Raw genomic sequence first — 26,996 nt, 5'->3', positions numbered from 1 at the left:
ACCTGGGCATTTGTTGCCATACAGCAGGGTAGGTTAAGAAAGTGATGCGCAACGACCACTTTCATGTTGTATCTTAATAAAAAAATCACTCACCTGTGACAGAAAATATTTGGCTGAAAATAGGTACAAGCTGAGCACGTGCATGTGTGTGTCTGTACAGTAGATGTTTGTGTGAGCACGTGCACGAGTGTGTGCGTGTGTGTTTGCACGTGTACAGTAAGTGTGTGTGTGTGTACGTATGTACAATGGGTGTGAGCACACCTGTGTGTATGTGTGTGCGTACAGTATGTGTGAGCACACCTGTGTGTGTGTGTGTGTGTGTGTGTGTGTGTACGTATGTACACCAGGTGTGAGCACACCTGTGTGTGTGTGTGTGTTTATGCGCAGATTGTTTTTTTAAGGAGCACACAGCCTTTTAAAGATGAGACCGCACAAACGAGACTCAGCAGGGACGTTTCTCACCCAGCTGATTATGAGACACAGTTGTGTTTTTCAATTAGAGGTGTGGCAGGGCGGGGGGGAAGCCCCAGAGCACTGGGCCAGGGGCGGGGAGGAGCCCCAGAGCACTGGGCCAGGGGCGGGGAGGAGCCCCAGAGCGCAGGCTGCCAGCAGGTTTCGGCTTGCTCAGGTGCTGGGGAGACCCCGCAGTGGCCTGGGCTTTCATTACCTGCAGCACCAGGGGGCCCTGGAGGATCCCGGCCCCCCATGGGAGGGCAAAATGACTCTGTCCTGGGACAGCCCTGCCCCTCTCTCTCTCACCGTAAGGCACTCGTGATTAAATTCTGTTTCATAATAAGGATGAATAGCAATATAATAACAATAATAATAATCATCATAATCACAATCATAATAATGAATTGCATTTGTGTTTCACATTTAACCTCATTTTTTCAAAGCATGATTTCAAAGCTTGCCTCAGCCATGACCAACGTGTAGAACCCTTCTGGGTGATACACGGCAACAAGTATGCCTGTCGAGCAACCATTGTTAAGCAAGTGGTGTCCCTGATTTGCAGCCCCCCCCCACCCCCAAGTTGCATATCCTAGCTGAATCTGAGTTGGCCTGCAATCTCTGCAGTGTCATCGTGTCATTTCAGAAGAGTGGAGGTTTCCCCCGAAAGGCAAGATGGCTGCTCTCACTCCTGTTCCCCGCAGGCTGCCAGCTGAGCAGCACAGTCACGCTTCGTTTGTGACTGTAAGCACAGAGCATTACAGATTCAGGAGAAGCGCTCCAAGCAGAAAGACAGCCTCAGCTACTCGCACTCGCACAGGGGCGACATAGCTCAGGAGGTAAGAGCGATTGTCTGGCAGTCGGAGGGTTGCCGGTTCAAACCCCGCCCTGGGCGTGTCGAAGTGTCCTTGAGCAAGACGCCTAACCCCTAACTGCTCTGGTGAATGAGAGGCATCAATTGTAAAGTGCTTTGGATAAAAGCGCTATATAAATGCAGTCCATTTACCATTCACCACTCAACAGTGCACAGCAACACGCTTCCATCGGTTTATTCTTCATCAAGCAGCAATGCACGGAATTGAACTGAAAAAACCAAGTGGTCAAAAAATTTGACTCCAAATAATGCAAGAAATAGTGCTGTAGAAGAAAAAAAAGATAACTATTCAACGAGGAAAAAAGCTGCATATAATAAAGGGTTTTACTCACTCTCCTGCTCTGCGCAAATGTGCCTGAAGCTTTTTTCTTCATTGAATAGCAATACTAACCTGCCCTTCTGTTTTATTAACAAGCAAAAAAAAAACAGGCATCTGACCTATAACCCATGCAAAGATTGCTCGCTTATCACTTTTATTTGAAAACTGTAAATACAGACTTTGAACTTCCGAGAAGGTCTTACAGCCCCAGGCAATGGTGTTTTTTTATTTCTTCATTAAAAATTTATAAAGAAATAAAGCAGCCATACATTTAACATTACACTACAGTCCTGCACCACAACAGTGCTTACGGCACTAATCATCGTTCAAAGGCACACACACAAACCAGTGACATTAGATCAATGTATTGGAATAAGTGATTTGGCTAATGGCGGATGTGCATGTTAAACAACCCGTGATTAGTAGGCTACTGCCCAGTAATCAGCTGACTGCTGTTGGGTAATTAGCGAAAAATCTACCGAGTCAAAACAGCTCACTGAAAACGAGCATGATTCGGGACAGAGCCAGAGACCAATGAGAGAGAAGGTTACACCATTGGCGCCACCCCCCTCTCTGACTCTGTAGAGGCCTCAGAGAGTCCCATTGGAGGAATCCCTCCCCATTTTTTCTGATTGGTCGTTCCCGGAGGGGCTCACAAACCCTTAGAATTGGGACAAGGTGCCCCGGAGCCTGCCCCAGCCGACCATCAGGAGAGTGACCGCTGCTATGACGACTGCGCTAGAGACCTGAAAGATGAACAGCAACACCCATCTAATCAAATATGAAAACGTCGCAAGGCACATACATTCCACAATTTTGCAGAGATTAGGTCACCTGTCCTGCATAGCGCCCATCTTATATTACATCTTTAAAGTGCTTTATGTTTTTTCATGCTTGTCTGGTTACAATTGGTGTCTTAACCTGCTAATCTTCTTTAGCAAAGCCCCCTCCCCACTTTTAATTTCGTTGTAAATTGTGCAACACAAAAGTAACGATTGATTGGTTGATCACTTCATCGATGGATCTGACCTTTAGGGCATTGGCGTGGTACTTCCAGACGGACTGCAGCTGCGTGTAGAACAGAGCCAGGCAGCAGGGGAAGTACGCCTCACTGCTCTCGTGATCTCTGCACCTGGGGAACACGCACACGCACACAATCAATCAACAGCACTGAGAGTGGTGATGAATGCACTTGCCTGCAAGTCCAGCATGGTAAGTGCAGCTGGCAGCGATAAAGCATGGTGAGTATACTTGCCTGTTGTAGAGAGTGCTAAGTGTACTTGCCTGTTGTACTGCGTGGTAAGTGTACTTGCCTGTTGTAGAGCGTGGTAAGTATACTTACCTGTTGTCGAGCGTGGTAAGTGTACTTGCCTGTTGTGTTGTGTGGTAAGTGTACTTGCCTGTTGTAGAGTGTGGGAAGCGTACTTGCCTGTTGTACAGTGTGGTAAGTGTACTTTCCTATTGTCGAGCGTGGTAAGTGTACTTACCTGTTGTCGAGCGTGTTATGTGTACTTGCCTGTTGTATTGTGTGGTAAGTGTACTTGCCTCTGGTATACTGTGGTAAATGTCCTTACCTGCTGTAGAGTGTTGTCAGGATTGTGAGGTTGTCTGCTCCATGGAGTTCCCTCAGATCTAGTTTGGTCAGCACAGACCCTGGTAGCACATGTCCTTCCTGGACCAACAAACCGAGGCTATACCAGCCCTGGGACAGCGAAACAGGCAGAAAAACATTATTCTTTAGAGATCTGTTGCCTGAATAATTTGCCAAATTCTCTGGACATTTCACAGAGAACAGTTTTCAGCCACAATCATTTAAAATGTGAATGCTTCACTCTCTGAATTTTCTCTGAATTCCTGTAAGCTTTCTTTACTAAAGGAACCCCCCCCTTCCCCCCATCCCCCCTACACAATGATATTGCGTGAACAGGCAAACCAACAATCCAGCATTGAAAAAGGCCTTTGTGCTGGCGCAGTCTTGGCTCAAGTCATACCTGCGGGTCGTTCTTCAGCACAGCCTGTTTGTACAGCTCTGCCACTGAGCTCACGTCCCTCCTGCTGCGGCCAGCGCTTCCATAGATCAGATCTCCCATTCTTATGAGGGCTGCAGGGACCAGGAGAGCACACACACATACCGCCACCCTCAGAACAGACAACCGAGAAAACACGCCCGTACCTCCACAATACATCCATCCATTATCTATGCCCGCTTATCCTGGGCAGGGTCGCGGGGTTGCTGGAGCCTATCCCAGCGTGCATTGGGTGAGAAGCTGGAATGTACCCCGGACAGGCCACAAATCTATCGCAGGGCACACACAGCATTCACTCACACACTTATACCTATGGGCAATTTAGAGTTTCCAATTAACCTACCTGCATGTCTTTGGACTGTTGGAGGAAACCAGAGGAAACCAGAGGAAACCCACGCAGACATGGGGAGAACATACAAACTCCACACAGAAAGGCCCTGGCCGAATTTGAACATACAACTTTCTTGCTGTAACTGACCGTTACCCACTGCACCACTACCTCCACAATGAAACTACTCATTATAGCCTGTACAGTATTACTTGAGATCATCGGTTTTCGGTGCTGTTTTGCCATTATGAAGATCTGATCTGCAAGATATGCAATTTATAAAGACACTCCCAGATGGATATCGGGGAAACATCACTCACTCAAACATGCCTGTAAAAAAGCCCAGCCTAGTATAAAAAAGGACAGTGTCATCTAATCCTAAGTGAAATGACATCATCAAAAACAGCTGAAACTATAGCAAATTTGGAATTCTTCTAATTACTCACCATAAGGGGGCGTGTCCTGGCTTTGAGTGGAAAGGTTGTAATATCTCCACATGCATTCTGTGACAAAGACCGGATCCAGCAGGCCTCCCTGTGAAAATACCAAGCAACGGCATGTGCTCAAATATCCTACTGGCTGAATATGCAAATGCATTTATATTAACCAGCTATATGCAGAAGGATGCCTGAGTAGGCAATTACAGTATCAAGTTCTAGACTATGATTCTGTATAAAACATACCTTTAATCTCAACCTGTTTTCACTTATTCAGCTTGATGAACAAGCATGCAAATTATGCAAACAGTCTGCTAGTGACACATTGCGCTACATTACTACCATTTACCAGATGTTTTCATCAAAAGCGACTTACAGTGCAAACAAAGTGCAAAGTTAATTTAACAAAGACAGAGCTGACTCCTGGCATATGGAATATAACTCACCGGGTTGTGTTCACACAGGTACGCCGCATTGAACTGGGTGTGTGTGTGTGTGAGAGAGAGGGAAGAGAGAGACAGAGAGAGAGAGTGTGTGTGTGTGAGAGAGAGGGAAGAGAGAGACAGAGAGAGAGAGTGTGTGTGTGTGAGAGAGAAAGAGAGAGAGACAGACAGAGAGAGACAGAGCTGACTCCTGGCATATGGAATATAACTCACCGGGTTGTGTTCACACAGGTACGCCACATTGAACTGGGCTGCTGCAAACCCGGCCTCGGCTGCCATCAGGTAATAGACCAGAGCCATTAACCTGCAGCCACAGACGGGAGAAGCAGTCTGCTCACACCCCATTCACAGCCCCCGATAATTACCCAAAGTGTTTCCCTCAGCGAGGCCCTTTGGAAATTCACAGCCTTTAATGTGATGTGTGGCAGCGAAAAAAAAAGTGTTAACCTCTGCAGTATGCATCGTGTGAACTCTCTCAGAGCTATTCTACAGCCGCACTGTGTGTGGGATACTGTATGTGAACCGGACTGCGTGTGCTTAACAGCCTGGATGCTTGCATAGGTGTGCGACTTTATTAGGAGGAAACACAAATGTTTCTGTTACCAGTCCCGTCGGAAATAGGCATCCACGGCTTTCCTTAAGACCGTTCCCAGGTACCCATTCTGCTCAGCTGCCCACTTCGCCCACCTGAGGTCAAAGGTCATATATTTTACGGCAAATGCAAACCAAATCAAAAGATTATTTCATCAATCTTTTTTTCTTTTTAAATCCATACTGCAATGACATACATTGAAAACACTTTAACTGAATATTTTTATCCTGAGACAATCAATTACAACACATCCTGTTGGTTTACATCTTACAGCACTGCATCCAATGGTAGCCTCTTGACGAGACCAGGAATCCCACTGCTCCAAACCTCAGCCAATCGGATCGCTCCAACAATATGCCCTCTGTTTGCTGATTTCAGGTAATAGGTATATGCCATGTACTGTTGGGAGCAGTGAAACATATTTCAGACATGCATTTAACAGGATGAATAAGCACTCAGAGAAAACATGGTTATTCAATGTTTAGTCAATCTCATAATCACACTCCACATAGTTATACATGTAATTTCATTGACAAAAGTATGTTTAGAAGCCTATCTTGAGAACTTGTATTCTGTGATATTACAGCTATTTGCAGTTACCGCAGGAAAGGTTAGAGGGGATAGCTTTGGAGGATGGATCTTTTAAAAGGCAAAGTTAATCAGAGAGTTGAATTCAGAACCGTTGACCGTTTGACCGTTGACCGTTTGACCGTTGACCGTTTGACCGTTGACGGGTCCCTGACCTGGCTGGCGGGTTGCCCGGGATACAGGCCCTGGGAGTGCAGGGTCCCGAGGTTGACGGCCGCTTCGCCGCAGCCCAGGGCGTCGGCCCGGTCCCACAGCGCCACCGCCCGCGCGTAGTCGCGCTCGTACTGCTCGAAGTACCAGCCCAGGGCGGTGATCGCCGGCACAAAGCTCTGCGGGCGACAGAAACCGTTACCACGGTTACCTGGACGGGTAGTCTGCTTTATCCTGGAGGAAGTGCGAACAACTCCTGAATGGAAACACTCAAACGTGTATAATATGAAAATAGAATTTTCATTGAAATTGATTATAACACATGGATGTTCATGTTATCCATCAGAACTATGAAACACGAAGTCTACATACATGCAAATGGGTGTCACATGAAGTAGATCTACTGAATATAGTAGTACATGGTTCTTGAAGGCCATGTTAAATATACCCATCTCACCTGAGCCTGTAGGAAAAGGCGGTAATGTAAAATCAGTTTTACCTGGTCTACTGCTTTCTTCAGGTACTTCACTGCCTTGGGGATGTCCTTCTCTACTCCTTGTCCCTAAACCAAACATATCAATTTATAATAGTGTAGCAGACCTTGTAAATTTCAAATAATTACACTTACAATATGACTACCTGATCTCTCATTCACTGCAGGAGGAGATTCTCCCCTCCCTTTCCCATTCCCACAGTCAAAGTGTTGAGCCACATAAAGCAAAAGGAACAGGCAACATCGCAGGGCAGCCTCTGGGGTCCTCACCTGTAGCAGGACAATGGCGTAGTTGTACATGGACGTGGGGTCCTCGAGCCTGGTGGCCCCCCTCTCGTAGTGCTTCACGGCGGTTTGAATGTCCGGGGACACCCCCTGCTGCCCCCAAAACAGCATCCGGGCCACCGCTTGCTGCAGAAGAAGCCAAATGTCCCCGGCATCAAAAACTCAAATCATTAAAAATAAAAAAGGAATATCCTATAACATATGTACAATAATATGTATTCATGTACAATAATATTTATTTGTGAGTCCGGTATGTTGACCATATGCAGAATTGGTGTAAAATCCATTTAATTTCATCCAAATTATGATGTCAATACAGTTGAACTCCAGGTCTGGCTGTGTGTAATAAGAGTGTGACATAGCCAGTTTGATTCCTAAGAACACATAGAGGCCAAGGCGACCATAACGTACCTCAGCCTCCGCGGCGCCATTCCGTGCCTGCAGTTTGAGCCAGAGGAAGAGGTCTCCGTCCTTGCTGGTCTGCCGCTTCAGCATCTCCTCGTTGTTCAGGTAAATCAGCTCCACAAAGGTCTGCTTCCACGACAGGGCAAGCACACAATCGCCTTAATAACAAATATTCACCTGTGCTGTTTCGCCAGCGATTGGAACAAACCTGGATCAAGTACTGTATCTGACACACTTCAACCTCATGGTCCCCAGTACATTTCCTACAGATTACTTGTCATTTTTAAAAGAAACATCAGCTTTCACTAGCATTCAGTACAAAATTACTATTTGATATGACCCTCCATTTCAGTTAATCAAATACTTCTCAGTATCACACCCAAAGGCCAGGTCTGGCACTGGAAGTATTTCATATCAGTATGTGACCCAGGTGTGGTGAGCTTCCACCACACCCTAACCACCCCCCCCCCCCCCCCACCCCCCCCCCCCCCCCCCCCCACCCCCCCATCAGTATGTGACCCAGGTGTGGTGAGCTTCCACCACACCCTAACCACCCCCCCCCCACCCCCCATCAGTATGTGACCCAGGTGTGGTGAGCTTCCACCACACCCAAACCACCCCCCCCCCCCCGCCTTGACCTGCTCTGGAGAGGGGGTCTGGGTGTCCCTGGCTGTCTGGGAGGCGATGTTGGCGTAGTAGGCGTAAGCGAGAGCGGGGTCCGCAGGCACGCCGCGGTCGCCAAGGTGATGCAGGTGACCGAGACGCAGCAGCGCCAGTCTCCAGTCCTGCTGGGCCGCCAGCAGAGACAGCAGCCGGGCCTGCAGGACAGAGACGCATCACTGAGATCGCCCCCACGGGTACGCTAATGAGCTACACAGGGCTGTTTGAATCCCAGTGCATTTCTCTTTATAGAACATGTGTCAGTGACATTTACTTAAAGTGCAGTCAGCACACACACACGTGCACTCACACTGCCTCACAGACACACACAAACACACTCCCTCACACACACACACACACACACATGTGCAATCACACTCCCTCAGACACACCAGACACACACACACACGTGCATGCACACTCCCTCACACACACGTAGACACACACGCAGACACACACACACACACTCACTCCCTCTCACACACACACACGCACACGCACACACACACACACACACACGTGCAATCACACTCCCTTACACACACACAAACACGTGCACTCACACTGCCTCACAGACACACACAAACACACCCACACACAAACACGTGCACTCACACTGCCTCACAGACACACACAAACACACCCACACACACACACACGTGCAATCACACTGCCTCACAGACACACACAAACACACACCCACACACACCCACAGACACACACACACGTGCAATCACACTCCCTCAGACACACACAGACACACAGACACACAGACACACGTGCATGCACACTCCCTCACACACACACGCAGAAACACACACACACATACACTCCCTCTCACACACACACACGCACACACACACACACACACGTGCAATCACACTCCCTCACACACACACACACACACACACACACACTCACACTCTCTCTCTCTCACACACACAGACACACACACACGCGTGCATGCACACTCCCTCACACACACGCAGACACACACACACACACACACACACGTGCAATCACACTCCCTCACACACACACACACACACACACAGACACACTCACACTCTCTCCCTCTCTCTCTCACACACGCAGACACACACACACACACACGTGCAATCACACTCTCTCACACACACACACACACACACACAGACACACTCACACTCTCTCCCTCTCTCTCTCTCACACACAGACACACACACACACCTTGTTTGTTCTCCTCCTGACTCCCAGGCCCGTGCCGTAGAGCACAGAGGACAGGTACAGGGCCCGGCCGTCCCCCAGGCAGGCAGACTGCAGTAGGAGGGGCATGACTCTGCTCACCGTCTCCAGCCCGCCTCCCCGCGTCAGCCTGCGCAGCGCTGCGGAGTACAGAGCTCCGCCCACCCAGGTCAGCTGACCTCTCCTGCCTCCTGAGAGAGAGAAAAAAACCAAACAAACAAACAAACAAAAAAACATACAGGGTTTCAAAGTAATTAAAGCGCTCTCCTCCACGCACTGAGATCTGAAGAGAAAATACAAACCAGAGATAAGCATGTTTTTGGAGTGCGTCCATTTCCTTCTCTTGATTTGAATTAGTTTTTTTTTGGTGATTGGTGATTAGCGATTAGCTGTGGGACCATGTCAAAACTCCAGACTTGCAAAGTTACCCATCTTCATAATATATTTAGTGTACTTTCATTGTACTTTCAATGCATTTTCACAGTATTTAATGGTTTGCCTGCTTGGGTTGGAGGAGAACCACAACAAAGGAACTTTTCGCACGGTTACCGTGTCTGGTGAGGGACGTTGCTCACGGTTACCGTGTCTGGTGAGGGACGTTGCTCACGGTTACCGTGTCTGGTGAGGGACGTTGCTCACGGTTACCGTGTCTGGTGAGGGACGTTGCTCACGGTTACCGTGTCTGGTGAGGGACGTGCGCTCGGTTACCGTGTCTGGTGAGGTACGTTGCTCACGGTTACCGTGTCTGGTGAGGGACGTAGCTCATGGTAACCGTGTCTGGTGAGGGACGTTGCTCACGGTTACCGTGTCTGGTGAGGGACGTGCGCTCGGTTACCGTGTCTGGTGAGGTACGTTGCTCACGGTTACCGTGTCTGGTGAGGGACGTAGCTCATGGTTACCGTGTCTGGTGAGGGACGTAGCTCACGGTTACCGTGTCTGGTGAGGGACATCCGCGCTAGCCGCGCCGCATGGCGTCTCCGAGGGATGGCCGGCCCTTCCCAGAGCTCGCACTGAGGCGGCGTGGCAGAAAGCGTTGCCCGGGATACCCAATCACTGAACACATCCACACAGCTCCCTGGGAAAAAAACGCTGACCAATCAGCACTGACACCTCAGAACACAGTTTACTCCATTATGAGTTCAGAACGGCTTCAAAATAACAAAATCTGAGAGTTACTTATACGCACACATACATGAAATGTCTGGACCTCTGCTGCCACCTAGTGGATAACAGAAGCTAGTGGTGATTAAAGTTTGCTCCACCCTATGTTTTGTTAAATGAGACTGGATCTGACCATGGAAGAAGAATTATTATAAAATGTTCTGTTTTAAAAAAAAAAAAAAATCCAAAATCAGACCACTTGTCTGTGTCTTACTAGCTTGTTCTTGCTCTTGAATTCTCAGCAAATGTCCAGTCAGTTTTGAATCCAGTTCCAGTTTAAACTCCTGACAGGAATGGAACCATCCTGTCATATTGACAGCCAGGTCTGCCTGCAGAATGCTGACCTCGTCCTTCTGTGACAAAGCGGGAAGAAAAGCAGAGATGACAGAAACGTATATCAATCAATCACCAACCAAACTACATGGTCAAACCAAAATGTTAGAAATAGTACTACATTTCTTACATTACATTCCTTCACATTATTAACACCAATCCTTAATGGCCTTGTCATAGTCAAACAGACGTTTCTTTTAAAATGATCAATAATGCTTATCAATTTCACTAATGTTTATAAGGAAACAAGCACTTAAAATAGTTAGTTGACCCAAATCTGGCAAACACTCACTCTCTTATTGAGTTTTTACTTTGCACTTTACTGTACTTCTGAATCCACTATCAATAGAACAATAAATCTGCTGTTCTGTTGGTGAGGTACACTCAGAAAAGCAGAAACGTACCTCAGTCAATAAAGGCACTCTGTTACGATAGTACACAGTTGGCCCATGAAAGCCCTCGACCCCTCTCACAAACTGGCCACCTCCCAGCACAAAATAGCCGTCCGTATCGTCCAGCAGAACTGGCTCGCTGAACCTGGGGAAGACATTGAAAAGCGATGCCAGTGTTCTCAAGCCAAACCAGTTTACATCATCAGTAAACATGAGCACGCATGTAGAGTCAAATGCAAAAGTGTTGGGAGAGCGACACAATTTTTGTTGTTTGGGCTCTGTACTCCAGCACACTGAATTTGAAATAAAATGGTGAATATGAGGTTAAATTGCAGTATTAATTTGTCCCATTACTTTTGATACCTTAAAATGGAGGGACTATGTATAAAAAGAGCTATAATTCCCACACGGGTCACCCAATGTGTTTGTAAATACTCTCAAATACCCTCAAGATGACAGTCTGCATATTTAATCTCATGTTCATTGTTTTATCCCAAATCCAATGTGCTGGAGTACAGCACCAAACCAACACACATTGTGCCACTGTCCTAATACTTTTGCACTCAACCGTATTTCTAACAGTGAGCTGTCACTCACGTGTGATAAGCAGACCAGCCAGAATTCCCCTGGCCCCCAACACAGACCGCGCTGACGTTGGCCTGCAGAATGAGACAGAAAGAAAGGAGGACGTGTGATTGGCTCATTCAGCTGTCATTCAGAACTCGGACTGAGAAAGGGCATTGGATGATGTGTGGTACTGACCGCTCGGCCCAGCAGCTCCAGAGTGATGCGACACCACTGCTGAACAGGAAGTTGGAAGTGGCTGAGGAAGGCTGTGGACACCCCACTCACCTCATACACCTGCACGTGGAGCTGACCTGCACAGGAGACTTCTATTACACACTGCACTATTATTATTATTATTATTATTATTATTATTATTATTACACAATTACTGATGAGTATACTCATTATTATTATTACTATTATTATTATTATACAATTACTGATGAGTATACTCATTATTATTATTATTATTATTATTATACAACTACTGATGATTATACTGATTAATACTACTACTACTACTACTACTACTACTACTACTAATAATAATAATAATAATAATAATACTCAAAAGTGTCAATTATGAATAGTCTCATCTCAAAGCTCTATACATAAGACTATATTCATCATAAAAACAACAAAACTAAAATTGTAGTACTTCACAGATTAATAAACATTTGTTTGGGCGAACCATTCCAAAGCTGTGTCCCATAGCTTGAGAAGCTGCACAGTTTGCTCTCACCAGTTCTACAGAAACGTACAGGAACTACCTGAGAACACGCAGGCAGGTCGTAGGCATTCGCCGGGCCACATATCTACCTGAGCTCGTGAGGAACACTGAAGGGGAAGCATAGACATTTTGGGAGTTGATGTGGTGCAGCACTCCACACAGCCGATGCCTACAGGGCTGGGTAAGGAACAGCCAGGCTGAGAAGACACACCTACAGCAGACACAAACAGACACACGGGAGAGTCCGGTCACCAACGAACCCACACCATCCTTCACAACATGCTCTTCCCGCAGTTATACCTCGTCAACATGACATGTGGGAGAGAGTCGGTATGAATGTAACACGTCATAAATGTAACATGGTCAATAACTTTTTTGTAGGCTGCTGCTACAGTAGCTACTTCAGGTTTGTATACATGCAATTCAGTCCTCTATCGTGTGTTAAAAAACGGTGCAATTCGACGACTTGCCAGGGAAACATTGTACTTAATACTAGCAAAATAAATTAATTTTACTCATCAACGTGTTTGACTTTTTAAGTTAGTTCACTGTATAATGTTAAACACTTTTAATGTTAAACAACAGCCACCTAACGTGTCAAACGTAGCTGTTTGAAGTAAAAAAAAAATATATATATATAGTTCTAGGCTAAATATTTTCAGGGTAAATGAGCAAAATCCAACAACTGTTACATTTATACCGACTGATTATCTGTAGGGGTGAGTGATATAAATGTAACAGTATTTAGATTTTGCTTACCGGGGAGAGAAGAGTCTTACCAGGGAGAGAAGACGGCTTTCACCCTCAAATGCTCTAGGACCTCGTTGCCATAGCGACTCAGAGTCCTGGTGATGCCAAAGTTCTCCCCAGTGGAAGCATAGAGAACAGACAGGAAGTGGGCGACCTCTGAACAGGAAAAAGATTTTTTGGACTCTAGGGCAAGTACACAGTTTCAAATGGCAAAAATCAATTTAGGCTATCATTAAGACCAGAAAAACGGATCAAGGATGCCCGCCTTCGGCTACCTTGTTCGGCGGGGCAGCGAGGAATTGAGTCTTTACGGATCCTCCAGAGCATCTCCGTGTCCCAGGACGGGCACAGCTGATGCTGCTTCAGGGGGCGAGAGTAGGGGTTCAGGGGCTGCAGCAGGACCAGGGAACGGGTCGTGGCGACCCCGTACTCATTTGGTGAACCGCTGCCAACGATCCATGCCCGGAGCATGCCGCCAAGCACCCACTCAGAATCCGGGATCTTCCAGTCTGCCCGATAAACCAGCCAGTCCGGGAGGCGTAAGATCAGACTCCGCACTCGGGCAGGGCCAGGCTCGCAGCTCCACTGTCTCTCGAAAACCGACTTGGCGGCTTCGGCGTCCGATGACACAAGCGCGTCCAGGTACACCACGGCAGATTCCGAGCAAGAGTACCGGACATGCAGGTGGTGGGCGGATACTGGCTCCGTGGGTGGGTTAAGAAATGTCACCTCGTCAAAGCCATTTTGATAGAGAGACTCACTCCGAGCATAACTCAGTGTCTGATTTCAGAAGAGAAAGACGAGCCGTTGTAAAATATTCAGTCTACATTTAAAAACGTGCTAACGGAATTCTAATTATAGCCTATTTTCCGAAACATAGCCAACACAGTAAACTCGCCAATGTTAATTCAACTCTTAACAGGTAACATTTGGTTCCACTCTCGAATTTGTGACCAAATGTTATCTGTTTAAGAGTTGAATTCACACTGTCAGAGTTGAATTAACACTGGGTAGTTTGCTGTGTAATTTCAACACTGGCTCACATTATACAGATGCGGGCCTCTTAAATTAAACGTTAAATTGTTTAGTCTACTCACCAACAGTGTGTGGTAGATAAGCAGAAACATACACCATTCCAATATCTGATTCTTCATGATGTTAAAAACAAAACGAATCATTAATCATTAATGTCGATTGTTCTCGGCCAACAAATAACCCTGTCCACAGATAGCTGAATATATTTGCGCAGACATGTATTTGGTAACTATAACAATGATTTAGAGAAACAGTTTTTAAAAGCCTAATGTTACACGCTAAAAGCGACTCTGGCAATGTCAGCTCCGAAGACGCGGCAAATATATATTTTGAAATAAAAAACTGCACTAAAACTTAAACGCGCGAGGCTACACATGTACGTTCACATCCTATTTCGTTAGAGGCTAGAGCTCAAGCCGCAGAATAGTCCGAATTTCAAGAGCAGGGTATTGCTCAGGCTAAAACCGGAATGATATCCTGCTTTGCCCAAGCGCTTGAATAAATAAAGAAATGTAGACATAACTCCACCTGTCCACAGCCACGCACGTGACTGCATACTGTATATGAATTATTTTGCATGATTCTTAAGTAGGCTAGCCAATACCTTTTCCCTCAAAGTGAAGTAAATACAATTTTTTTCCCGTTCCAATGCGGCGATGCAGGCTACCTGTAGATTATAAGCCTATATACATACTCCTGCATATTTTATACACACTCCATTCAGGAATGTCAACATCCCGTTGGAAAGGTCGGTTAAATATGAGGGTGTAGTCTCATAAACCAATAAACAATAAATAAACAAACAAATAAAAATGAGTTTCACAGATATTTTAAATCTTCCAATGAACAAAAAAATGTTCACAAGTTTTTGGCACTCACTCATTTCACTCGTGTAAGGTTCATATAATGTAATGATTGATGGACAATGGACCTCATTCACGAAGCATATGTACGACTATGTGTAAGAACGTTTCCAAAAAAATTTCGGCATTCATTTTTTCCCCCTTATCTGTATTTGTCCATGACTGTTTCCTTATGCTAATCACATGAACAGGGTTGCGCATAGACTTTACTAAGTCAGCATTCATCATCTCATACACCTGGGATATGCACAAAAACAAAGGTCTGCACATGTGTCATGAATCCCATATTGGCTTTTTTGTAGGAACATTTTAACGAACAGGAGTAAGTAAGAATAAGAAAAGTTTTGTGAATGAGGTAGTTAAACTGCGTACTGGTTTGAAGAATATCAAAGCAGAAGGAATGGGAAGAGAAAGGAAAATCAGAGGGGTAGCCGCCAGGGGGCGGATGGTGACGCACGAACTGGTAGTTTAAAGAGCAACGTCTCCAGCGCGCGAATATTATTCATCGCAGACGTGACTCATAATTGTTCTATGAACTAAACGTAGGCTACAGGCCTACTTCAGCTGTTCCTCTGACCTCTGTACAAGCGTAGGCGTATACTTGTAACACGACAATGCGCACTCTGAGCACCTGCTTTCACGTAGGCTATAACCTGGAATGTGTCTCTAGCGTTCACTAGCATTCAGCAGTATTATAAAATACAGGCTCTTTTCGAGCAAAAACAGTAAATAAATAAACATCGCCGTTTGAAGCTATTTCATAGATTCATCAGCAATGTATAAATACACTAACTTTGCAGAGGAAAGCAATGCCCTGCACGTGGGCTTTTGTGGGGCATGGCAAACACATTATTATTTGAAGAAATCTTGCAGAAACATTACAGGAAAAATTTTTGCTAACAAAGCCGAATTTGTGGTCGTGAATATAGGCAGATCTAGCCATGTACCATTCGCAGCCATGCCATCAAACATGTACGCAATCATCTACGGGAACAAACAGAATATCTCTTCGTTTGGGTGCCACATTTCTTTAATGATAAAAAGCACATTCTGACACACAGAATCTGCCTAGTTGCGATTTCAACATCAGTCCGATGGATTACGGAATATTTTCAGGGTAATACCCTTTGTTGGTATAGCCTACCTTCACTGGCAATTGCACACCTGCAACTCAAGGTAAGTTTAATTTTGGTAACGCATCTTGTAAAGAAAAAGTCTTCTAAAGGTCTATTTATCGTTCAAAATAGTTTATTGCTTTCATGCAGGAGTGACTTAAAGTCTAGAACATCACAGAAGTTGCAAAACGTTTTTTCTGTACAAAGATATGTTTTCGTTAATAGAAGCTGAAAAGAAGAAACAAGAAAGAACAAAGGGTTTTAGGGGAGAGGAGGGGTTTAAAAGGCTGCTGCTGCCCCCTCCCTCGTCCCCAAACAGGCGTTTCAGCTGGTAACATGCATTTTGAGAGAGACAGAGACACAGAAGTACACACATGCTCTCACACAGGCGCGCGCGCATGCTCAGAAGCGCACGCGCTCACTCGTACTCACAAGCACGCACACAGACAGCTCTGTTGGATATATAACTTCTTCGTGCAAAAGTGGTACAAATTACACTTCGTTACAGATAACCAACGCAAGTTTTGTGTCCATTGTTAATAAAAAAGGGACACTTCTTGAAAAATGTTCTTTTCTCAAAGCGTCACCTAGGGAGAGGCAAACGTGACTGGCCACCTCACAGTGAAGCGGCGACAGCAGCTTCCCGCGGGCCCGTTTCCCACAACACTGCTTTGAATTAAACAGCGTAGGAAACACTGGGAGAAACCAACAAAGTCCAAAAGCATTGAACCGTCCCCTTTTCAAACCGTTTGTGTTTTCTGCACATAGCGTGTGCCATATATAATTCATTTTAAAACCTGACAATTTGTGTCATTTGAAACCTGCTTCTGAATGTGCTCATGCACGTGTATAGCGAATACGGTGAGAAGCAGCTGCAGGGCTGTATGCGCAGTACCACTGGTGTGTAAGCATTAACCCAAAAGCTTGGTTTTTGGGGTTTTTCTGGATGTGCACTATTGTGAAAACTCATTTGCTTTCCACCCCCTTCCCTACCCAAGAGGAAAGGCCGGAAGGAACACAACAGCAGCGACAAACAGCCGTTTCGTTCAGGATCAGCATCAAGGAGAAATAAATAGAATCATTTCGGCTCAGAGTTACTTACGTTGCCAGGCTTCGGAAAAGAGCTACAGTACTGGAGGATGCAGGCTTTGCTAGTGTGTTTGGACCAGACAGGCCTCGGGATCAATCAAGAAAACCAGGCCAACTGTTGGCGTTCCTAAATATTTTAACAAGTTGCTAAAATACGTGCCCTGGAAACACGACAAGACGCATTATAACACTGACACACCTGTCAAAACCAATCCTTAAGAATCTGAGAATTACATCATCTCTCTATAACCCTCGCGTCTTTGGTATGTGGACTTCTGCGACCACCGCACATCCACAGCGATAACACGCTAGAAAAATAAAGCCAAGAATCAGCATTTCCATTATATTTAGCAATTAATTTATAGCCAAGCTGGTGTTTTTAGATCATTTTGTAGTACACCTCAATACTGTATAAATGAACCTTAATTACTGGGAGCAATAATAGTCCACGATTCTTTTTTTTTTCTAGATTTAGCATCATTTGGGTGACTTTAAAACTGGGTAAAGTTGTGTGTGCGCGTGCATTTAAAAAAAAATTGTACATCAACATAGATAAATGTACATACAGCGCAGTCCGTAAGTATCTGGACCGCGACAGTTTTTATTGTTTCGGATCTTTATTCCAGCACTTTAGATCTGAAATAAAACAATGAATGCAAGGTCAAAGTGCAAGACTGTCAGCTGTAATTTGAGGGTATTAACATCCATATCAGGTGAACCCTGTAAGAATTTCAGCCCTTTTTTTATACAGAGTACCCCCAAAAGTAATTGGACAACTGGCAGCTCAGTTAGTTCGTGGTGTGTGGTTGCATCTTTAGCCCATGCAGAAGAAAGCTAAGAAAAGGTCTAGAATTAATGCTAGGTGCAGCATTTGCTTTTGGAGTCTGTTGCTGTAGTTTCTCAACATGAGGACCAGGGAATCGTCAATGCCAGTAAACCAGGCCATCATGAGGCTGAAAATCTGTATGAATTGATCAGAGACATAGCCAAAGCATTGGGCGTGTCAAAATCAACTAACATTGTTAAGAAGCAGGAACGAACTGGTGACCTCAGCAATAGCAAATGACCTGGTAGACCACAGAAGAACCCGGTACTGGATGACGGAAGAAAACATTCAATTGTAAAGAAAAGACGCTTTTCAACTGTCGAGCAGGTCAGAAACACTCTCCAGGACGTAGGCGTAGATGTGTCAGGTTAAAAGTTTCCTAAAAAGTAAATAAATAAATAAAAAAAACTGTAGAGTTCTGGAACTAACTCTTGTGAGATGAGCATTAACCAGTACCAAAAGTGATTGAAATAGAAAATTGTGGAGAAAGAAAGGAACTGGTCATGATCCAAAGCATACCAACCTGGATCTGTGAAACACATATACGGCTGCCCCTGGAACTGGCTCACTTGTCGTTAACTGATGAGGTCACCACTGATGGCAGCAGGGGGATTAATTCTTAAGTGCACAGAAACATCTTATCTGCCCAGATCCAAGCAGATGCCTCGAAAGTCATTGGTCAGCGCTTCGAAATCGGGTAGGGGGATTATGCATAAAAATGACTGTAATTCCCACAAAGATCACTAGAGATGGATTTAAATACCCATAAAGCAGACAGCATGCACTATAACCTCATATACACAGTTTCATTTCAAATCCAGTGTGCTGAAGAACAGAAACAACACAAACGGTGTAACAGAAACAAAAAAATAAATAAATAAATTGTATTAGTCCAAAGACTAATGGACTGCACTATATATACATGCAGGCATCTATGTGTGTCCCATGATCCATCCATGTATTTACCATGGGTTCATCCATATCAAGCAAATGTGTAATTTTAGGCATGAATCCCCACCCCTCTCTGAAATCCACAAGCACACGCACACAAGCACACAGTGCACGCACGCGCGCACGCAGATACACAAACACACACACACACACACACAAATGCACTCTCGCACGCACACACACGCTGTCGTGTGTGTGTGTGTGCTGTCCCTGTGGAGATTTTAATGCCGATCTGAAGGTACACCTGCATCCTGCCTCCTGAGCTGCTCTCTGTGTTTTTGGTTAGTGGGTGATGCACATTCATTAGGCTCAGCAGTAGTACAGTAGATTCAGGGAGATTTCTACAGTATCTTTCAGCCCTTCTACAGTTTCCCTAATCATTGACTAATACAGACTGTAGCTTCTCCACTAACAACCAGACATTTTATACATTATGTCAGCGTGTGTGTGTGTGTGTGTGTATATATATATATATATATATATATATATATATATATATATATATACACACACACACATACACAGAAGTCAGGAGGTCTTCTGTAGATAAATAAAGGAATAAAAGGAAAGTAACTTTTAAAGAACAGCTGTAATATTTTGCATTGTTTAAGCAGAAAAAGGAACCAAGCAAGCACCTAAGAGCATTCAAATATCAATCAAAGACTGGTGAACTCATGCAAACTGAGACGGAAGTAAAATAAAAACTTTCTGGGAGGAAGAGTTCCCCTTGAAGGACTGGCACTGTTTCCTGCAGAATAAATAGCACTTTACACTCCCATATCCAAGCCCCTCCCCCGTCCCCCACAGTCCCAACATTCTGAAATCATTAACAAAAAAAAAAACAACAACAAAAAAAACAGAAGAAGAAAAAGACACACAGAATTTCTGGTTGCTCCCACAGTTCCTCAGAGAAAGAAGGACCTTCAGATCCTCGTTAAGGATGACCGTCTGTGCCATTTTGATACCAGTGGAGGGGGGGAGGGGGGGCGACAAAAAAAAATCAAAACAAAATGAACGCCATTCTTGGACACATCTCTTCAGGAAAAGAGAGGAGAAACGGAGGGGAAGGAAGCCTTCAGACCCGTCGGGCCGCTGGCGAAGCGGTCCGCTCGGCCCGTCACTTTTTCTGCTTCTTGAAGATCTTGAAGGTGTGCTTCTTACGGCTGGCGGCGGAATCCGTGTCTTCGCCCGTGGAGCCACTGTCCTCCTCTAGGGGGCTCTTCTTGGACGAGAGCTGCGGGATGCGGGTGAGGCCCTTGCCGGCCCCGCCCCCGGGCCCCGCCTGGCCCCCGGTGGGGGAGGGCGTGTCGGGTTCGGTGGAGTTTGGGCTGAGGGAGCGGGAGGACTCGGACTGGGACAGGCCGGCCAGGGAGCTGTTGATCTCGCCGAGGCTGACCGACTTCTCCAAGCCGTACGCCTTCTTCATCGGCAGGGGGCTGTCCGCCCCGCCCTCGCCCCAGGCCCCGCCCTCGGGCAGGCGGTTCCCGCCGTTGGGGGTGTCGTGCAGGAGGGAGGCGGGCTTGGCGGGGTGGCTCCGGGAGCTGCTGGAGGAGGAGGCGCGCTGCTGCTCGCTGGCCTGGGACAGGGAGAGGGAGAGGGAGGAGTCCGAGTCCGAGCGATTCAGGTCCCTGCGGAAAAGGGGGCGGAGTTAGCGGGGAGGGGAGGACACGGCGGGACGGGGGCGTTGCTCAGGGCAACTCAAGGGTAAGTCAAACTGAAGCGGTGCATGCTGGGGGGGGGGGTTGACTTACAAAGCCAAGGACACTTCAGGGTCAGAGGGAGGCAAAGCAGGTGAACTTTCACCTGAGGGAAAGCTTACTACTCTAGGGCCTAGTCTAGGGTTCACACGCAGGGACACAAGATCCATCCCTACAGCTCCACTCTCATTAGTACTGCAGGCAGGAGGGGGTCGGGGGGTCGGGGGTGCAGGAGGGTGTGAAAACAAAAATGTACTGCTAAATGGATGTTAAAGGGAGTGAGCCAATGAAGATGGTCAAAGGTGGGGATAGAAAAACTGGAGGGAAAGTAGGATGTAGGAAGGAGATGCCCCAAAATGGGATCAATGTGTGGTGAGAAAATGACAAACAGTTGGAGGGGGGGGTCATATCACTGCAACCCAGCAACTCCCCCCCCCCCCCCCCTTGCAAGAAAAAGGGAAAGTCTGATGAAAGCAGGCAGGAAAGGCCCCACGCACATGCACGGAGGGGGTACCCGAAACTGTCGGAGCGCTGGGACAACATGGAGGTGACGTCCGGTGGGGGGAGGTCGGGGATGGTGTCCATGGGCTGGAAGTAAGCGGTGTGATAGGGCAGGGAGGACAGAGGGGCGGAGCCAGAAGGAGAGGAGGACAGCAACGAGGAGGAGGAGGAGGCGGACAGAGACGGAAGCTGAGGAGGAGGAGACGGGGCGGTGCAGATGATGGAGGGATGAGAGACGGCGGAGGAGAGCGGGGGCAGGGAGAAGGGCTCGAACGGCGCGAAGGTCTGGCTGCAGGACTGGCTGCGGGACTGGCGCATGGAGCTCCTGGCCCTGGGGGTGTACGAGCCGCCGCCGCCACCGCCCCCCTCCGCCCCCGGCCCCGCCCCCGCATGCTGCTGCTGCTGCTGCCCCGCCATCAGGCAGCCCTCTACCAACCTCTGGGAGCCCGCGGTCAGCTGCGCGTCCAGGTGCCGCTGGCGCAGGGACATCATGCTGGGAGCTGCGGGCAGAGAAAGGGCACCGTTACCACAGCGACGGGCGGGGGCTAGGCCAGGCCCACGCAGGGCCGCGTGGGCGCGCAGGTATGGGAGGGGAGTGCAGGAGAGGTGAGGCAGCTCCGGCTGGCTGAAGCAGAAAGGGGGGGGGGGGGGGGGGGTGGAGAAAAAGCAGGGGGTGGGGGGCGGTGGAGGGGGAGCAAAAAAATAAGTTAAAAAGAACTGAAGTGCTGGTGGTGAGACTGTAAGACTGGTAAAAAACTGACCTGTTACAAGAGTGACAAAACACACCTAATCCCTCCTGTCCCGTTTGAGTTAGCCGAAGAGAAGGCTCTCTAGTTCCCCCCATCTTCTGCAGTCGTCGCAAATACAGAGATGATACTGGACAAGACCTCATCCAAACACCTAGCCTGTGCCTTAGGTTTATTACGTTTTAAACACTACATTAATGAAAATGAATGATAAACATCTATTCAGCCATTCTCACTGTGCACTGATGCAAAAACACTGTGCTCAAGTGTCCATTATGAGCCTCTCTGGGGACGCTTAAAAATACTGACTTAATAGTCATTTACTTAATATTCATCAGTTTATTGATCAGTGCCTTCCTGTTCTCCGGAGAGAACAGAGGCACTCTGGGAAATAGAGTTTTTCCAGGCTAAACCATGCCCAATGACGTGGGGGAGGGACTGTGGCTCTGTCAGAAAAGGTTAGTTAGAGGGGAGCAACGGGGTGATCTTGGTGATGTACAGGCACAGAGAAAGAGGCGGTCAGCATAGAGATCAAGTCATTTCAGAGCTGGAAGAGAAAGACTGGAGATTAGTAGACAGGAGTGTGTGATGGCTTTGCTTCTTCTCCTCCGCACACCCCCCCAGCCTGCCCCGACGTAGTCCCCATCTAGACGCCCCCCCCCCACCCCACCCCACCCGCACCCCGGGGCGGGGCTCTATAACAGGGTGTGGCTGGAGGGAGATTAAGAGGCGGTGTTGAGGTTAAGTGTGGAGAGGACGCATCAATGGCAGCCAAACCGGAGTGTTTCCGCAGGGAGGGGCAGGCGGAGCTGACGGACCAGAGGTCGCTCACTCCACGGTCCATTAGCAAGGTGGCGTCTGGAGTCGGCCAATCCCGTGGCAGGACCGGTCACAGGACAAAAAAAAAAAAAAAAAAGTGGGCGGGACAAGAAGGGGAAGAGGAGGGGTTGGGTTGCGTTACTATATTCAACAGTTCAAACTATTTAAACAAATCCTACGGTTGCCACAGGGAAGGGACTGCAGCAGACTTGTAAGGAATTTAATTCATCTTCTCCTCTCCTGAGCAAGCTGCGCTTTAGCCAAAATGGCTACCTGTTGAGTAGGATTTACCATGTTATACAAAAGCTGTAACACCTGTATCCTCTGTGCCCCACACGGCCTGCCTGCACACGCTGTTTCAGTTCTGATATACGCGCAATTAGACCAAAGCATGAAACAGATTTACAGTTAAATTACTGTTAACTACTCGCACACATCATTTCCAAAATGAGCTTTACAAATGACCATTGGCTCTTGTGCATTTCTGCTACGTGGTCAAACACGTTAAGCTGAAGAATCGGAATTTTAAATATTGAAAGACTGTCATTTTCCCCACAGTCAACTATGAAATTAAATCTGAAATACGTACACTGTTGCAATTTGGCTAAAATTTTTTGGTTATAGTCATTTTACTCATGTTCGATATCTGTGTGCGTATAGTGTGAGTGTCTCAAATTCAGTGAACCAATCAAAGCCTTAACCAGCAATGGACACCCTATACAAATATTTTAGGCTGAAGCCTAAATAAGAATTTCATGCTCCATAATTAAATTTATTTAATGTATTAATTCTGTTCCCCACACTCACTTTTGTGACAGTGTTTGCAGAGCACTGGCATGAGAAAATGCAAAATGTTCCCAGTACATGTGTAAGAGGATTAATATGGATAAATATAACGCACTTCTTGGTACAGCAATTATGTGCAAACGTGCACACCTCACAAAAATGCAATCAGAAGCAAATATCTGGAATGCGCAGAATGGCATAGTTTATATCTGTGCCTCGATGTCTGATTTGGAAATATAACACGAACAAAACACATTTAGAAAAAAAAAAAGCACCAGGATTCAATGTCACCAAGGTGGAGATGGCGGCATATCACCCAGGTGTACCAATCACTGACGGACAAACCCGGCATTCAAAAGCCAGAGAGAGGAGGCAGAGGTGCCCGGAGAGGAAACAGAGCCGTTTGCGAAGCGTGTAACACACTCCAGCAGCAGTGCGGGGTCGGGGCGAACAATAAAAACTCTCGAGGAGAAGACTTTTTCCTGGTGAAAACACAATTTTTTTATTGCTTGCGTTGTCGTCGTTTTCCCCCCCCCCATCCTGCACCTTCTCACCACCTTTGGGGCGTTCCGTTTCCAAGCCGACCGCCAGGACTTGGCCGTTTAACAGATTGCTAGCGGAGCGTAGCCCGCTGCGCCTGACAGTCAGAGCACTCGATCGCGGTCAGGGACACCTGCAGTGGACTGGCGGAAACATGCTTTAACTCAGAAACGCCCACAGCGAGGCCCTCTGGATTTATTAGAGTACTACGGCAGCGACTTACTGATTAACGGTGAGGGGGAGTTTTGTGAAAATCGACAAATACATTTAGAAATAAGGGGGGTGGGGAAAAAAAACACCCAAATATGAAGAGTTTACCCACAGCCAATATAATCCTGAAATCTTGTTCTTGCAGTTCAAAATAAAAGTCTCTTCGAGAAAGCAAAGCATAATATATCCCCGTTTTGTTTTACGTGTCAAAATACATGCACAAATTTATGAATAGGACCAGCGTCTGGGCTTTTTAACCATGCTCCTTAAATGTAATGCTACAGAAGCAATGTTCTCCAAAATACAATTAGACTTTTAATTTGACATTTAAGGAGTGCCTCAGATTCTGTTTTGCACAGTCACACAGGTTCTTCTGCTGTTTCCTTCCTGTGTGCGTTGCTAATGACGACACAAATCACCTTAAACGCTTACCCAAAGCAGCCCTTTTCATAACTCAACCAGCAGAAAGCCATTTCAGCATACACAAATCACAGCAAAGATTACGCCAGTCGTTGGGGTTTGTTCACTCCTGTAAGTCGACCTGGGAAACGCTCCAAAAGACCACAGCGGCTACGGTTAAGGGACAAAGGCACAGAGTTCTCCAGCCCAACAGGCCCCACGCAGGACGCAGAAGCCGTGATATTTTTGCCATGCACCGTCTCGATCCGTTTTTTTTTTTTTTGTGTGTCGTCCTTCCTGCAGTCCCTTGGCTAGAGCGAGCTGAACTCCAGTGGTAATATCCTCACACTACCAGCAGGCAGGGGAAATGGCTGCAGACACGTGCCAATTTGTTCCGTTCTGTCCCGATGCCTTTCCCAAAGCAGAACAGATATCATGCTCAAAAACACAGGTCCACAAAGCTCCCCCTCCCCAGAGGAGATCAATCCATATACATTCCCCCCCCCCCCCCAAAGAATAACAAAAAGAAAAACCATTCCTCAGAAAACGTCATTAAAAAAAACTAGCTAGTTTCCAGACACGTGTGTTTTTGGCGTGCAAAGGACAAACACTCATTCAGGACCAGAGACACTACACCTGAGACTGCTCCTGTGTGTGGGGGGGGGAGGGGGGGGGGGCTGACAGGGGGGCGTGCCGCTCCTCAGAACGACGGCTTTTTGGGGCGTCCCAGGAGCCCTCTCTTAGGCCCCCCTTCATCCCCGGCGGCGGTCGGCGAGCCCTTACATTGCAGGGTTGCCGGGGCGATGATGTCCTCGTCCATGTCGTCCATGTCTTCGGACATGAGGAAGTGCTGGGGCGTGGCGCGGCCCCCCATGAAGCTGGGGTCCACGTTGAGGGTGGAGGCCAGCGAGGGCAGGCCCGGGTTGTTGACCACGCTGAAGCCCGTCAGCAGCTCGATCTGGTGCCAGCGGTGGAGCCTCTCCCGCAGGGCGGCCGTCACCTCCCCCAGAGCCTGCCTGGAGAGAGGGAGCACGGAGGGGGGGAGAGGGAGAGAGAGAGAGGGGGAGGGGGAAGGGGAGGGGAGCGCGGAGGGGGAGGGGAGGGGGGGTGGGGGGGGAGAGGGAGGGAGAGCGAGCACGGAGGGGGGGAGAGGGGGAGGGAGGGAGAGAGAGAGAGAGAGGGAGCGCGGAGAGAGAGAGGGGGAACATGCAGAGAGAGAGAGAGAGGGGGAGGGAGCAAGGGAGAGAGAGAGAGAGGGAGGGAGGGGAAGGGAGAGAAAGATGTGGAGAGAGAGAGATGTGATTTAAGTACAGGTTGAATTAAGAGGCAGAAAGTAAGAGCAGCCAGGTCGGTCCTGTTTCCACACTTCCTGTGTCAGCGGCCAATCAGACGAGAGAGAGAGCGCGAAGCGATGCTCACTTGGCTGACAGTATTTTGTGGTCCACATCGTCCAGCGAGGAGCTGTGGGCCACGTGGAAGGTTCCGAAGAGCGTGTTCCTCTTCTTCTTGATCTTCTCCGCCTGGGAGGGGTCACGCCAAAAAAGAAAAGAGGAGGGAGGTCACACAGGTCCTCACACCCCAAGTCCCACTGCCCCCCTCACCCCCCTCCTCCTCCCTCCCCCCCCCCACCCCAGCAGGTCCTCACCCCCCTCCTCTCCCTCTCCCTCTCCCTCTCCCTCTCCCCCCCCGGCAGGTCCTCACCCCCTCCTTGGCCACCAGGAGCTGGCGCTCGGCGTTCTGCTTCTTGATGTTGTAGTACTGCACCTCCACCTCGTGGGTGAGCTGCAGCCACTTCTGCAGAGCGTCCGGGGGGGACCAGCTGCAGCGTGACTCCAGCTCCTTCTCCGCCTTCTTCAGGGCCATGCGCACCTGCACGGGAAGGGGGGGGGGGGGGGGTGTTAGAAAGAGCTGGGGGGGGGGGGTGTGGGGGTGGAGGGAGGGTGGAGTAATTACAGTGTAGGGGGCGATGAGGACGGTAGGAGTGCGTGTGTGTAAGCCTCATCACAGAGTCTACTTTCTTCAGAGGTACCTGATCCAGCGCGGTTAGCTCCCAGGAACACACGCCCCGCTACGGTGGGTTAATGGAGACGCTCCAGCCTCGTTAGGAGTAATTAGGTCTTGAGAGTGAAGGGCACTCTGCCTGAGCGTGACTGGAGTGCGTTACTGACGGGGAGAGCGTCTCGACGGGGCTTCAGACTCAAGCAGACGGGG

The 26,996-nt window shown here is 47.7% G+C and overlaps 2 protein-coding genes across 8 annotated transcripts in view; both read right to left on the bottom strand.

The window, feature by feature from the left end:
* Positions 1–1,835: 1,835 nt before the first annotated feature.
* LOC118209222 (protein sel-1 homolog 3) lies at positions 1,836–14,728 on the bottom strand. 2 transcript variants are annotated; one of them, XM_035384392.1, is made up of 23 exons: positions 14,306–14,728; positions 13,484–13,988; positions 13,238–13,364; positions 12,548–12,669; positions 11,924–12,039; positions 11,759–11,820; positions 11,174–11,306; positions 10,651–10,789; positions 10,207–10,350; positions 9,261–9,466; positions 8,030–8,209; positions 7,398–7,517; positions 6,972–7,112; positions 6,708–6,770; positions 6,214–6,387; positions 5,742–5,869; positions 5,482–5,565; positions 5,092–5,182; positions 4,445–4,532; positions 3,635–3,744; positions 3,218–3,345; positions 2,673–2,775; positions 1,836–2,389 (listed from the first exon to the last, which is right to left on the bottom strand). In XM_035384392.1, the coding sequence occupies exons 1-23, from the start codon at positions 14,384–14,386 to the stop codon at positions 2,306–2,308; spliced, it is 3,129 nt and encodes a 1,042-aa protein (XP_035240283.1). In that variant the 5' UTR covers positions 14,387–14,728; the 3' UTR covers positions 1,836–2,305. The 2 variants fall into 2 exon arrangements, with proteins under 2 accessions (XP_035240283.1, XP_035240284.1); XM_035384393.1 differs by having other exon boundaries at positions 10,651–10,786.
* A 4,929-nt stretch (positions 14,729–19,657) lies between these two features.
* stim1a (stromal interaction molecule 1a) overlaps positions 19,658–26,996 on the bottom strand; it is a 46,908-nt gene continuing 39,569 nt past the window's right edge. For 3 of the 6 annotated variants that reach the window (XM_035385765.1, XM_035385763.1, XM_035385764.1), the window contains 6 exons: positions 26,487–26,654; positions 26,205–26,305; positions 25,569–25,801; positions 22,809–22,889; positions 21,299–21,785; positions 19,658–20,715 (listed from right to left, as the gene is read on the bottom strand). In XM_035385765.1, the coding sequence (XP_035241656.1) occupies positions 20,205–20,715; positions 21,299–21,785; positions 22,809–22,889; positions 25,569–25,801; positions 26,205–26,305; positions 26,487–26,654 (1,581 nt within the window). In that variant the 3' untranslated portion in view covers positions 19,658–20,204. The remainder of the gene's footprint in view (positions 20,716–21,298; positions 21,786–22,808; positions 22,890–25,568; positions 25,802–26,204; positions 26,306–26,486; positions 26,655–26,996) is intronic. The other 3 variants (XM_035385767.1, XM_035385766.1, XM_035385768.1) reach the window with 3 other exon arrangements.

Source organism: Anguilla anguilla, chromosome 12 (genome assembly GCF_013347855.1).
Source record: "Anguilla anguilla isolate fAngAng1 chromosome 12, fAngAng1.pri, whole genome shotgun sequence".
Taxonomy (NCBI): Eukaryota; Metazoa; Chordata; class Actinopteri; order Anguilliformes; family Anguillidae; genus Anguilla; species Anguilla anguilla.
Note: the sequence above shows the minus strand (reverse complement) of the source record. Positions and strands in the feature narration are given on the sequence as shown.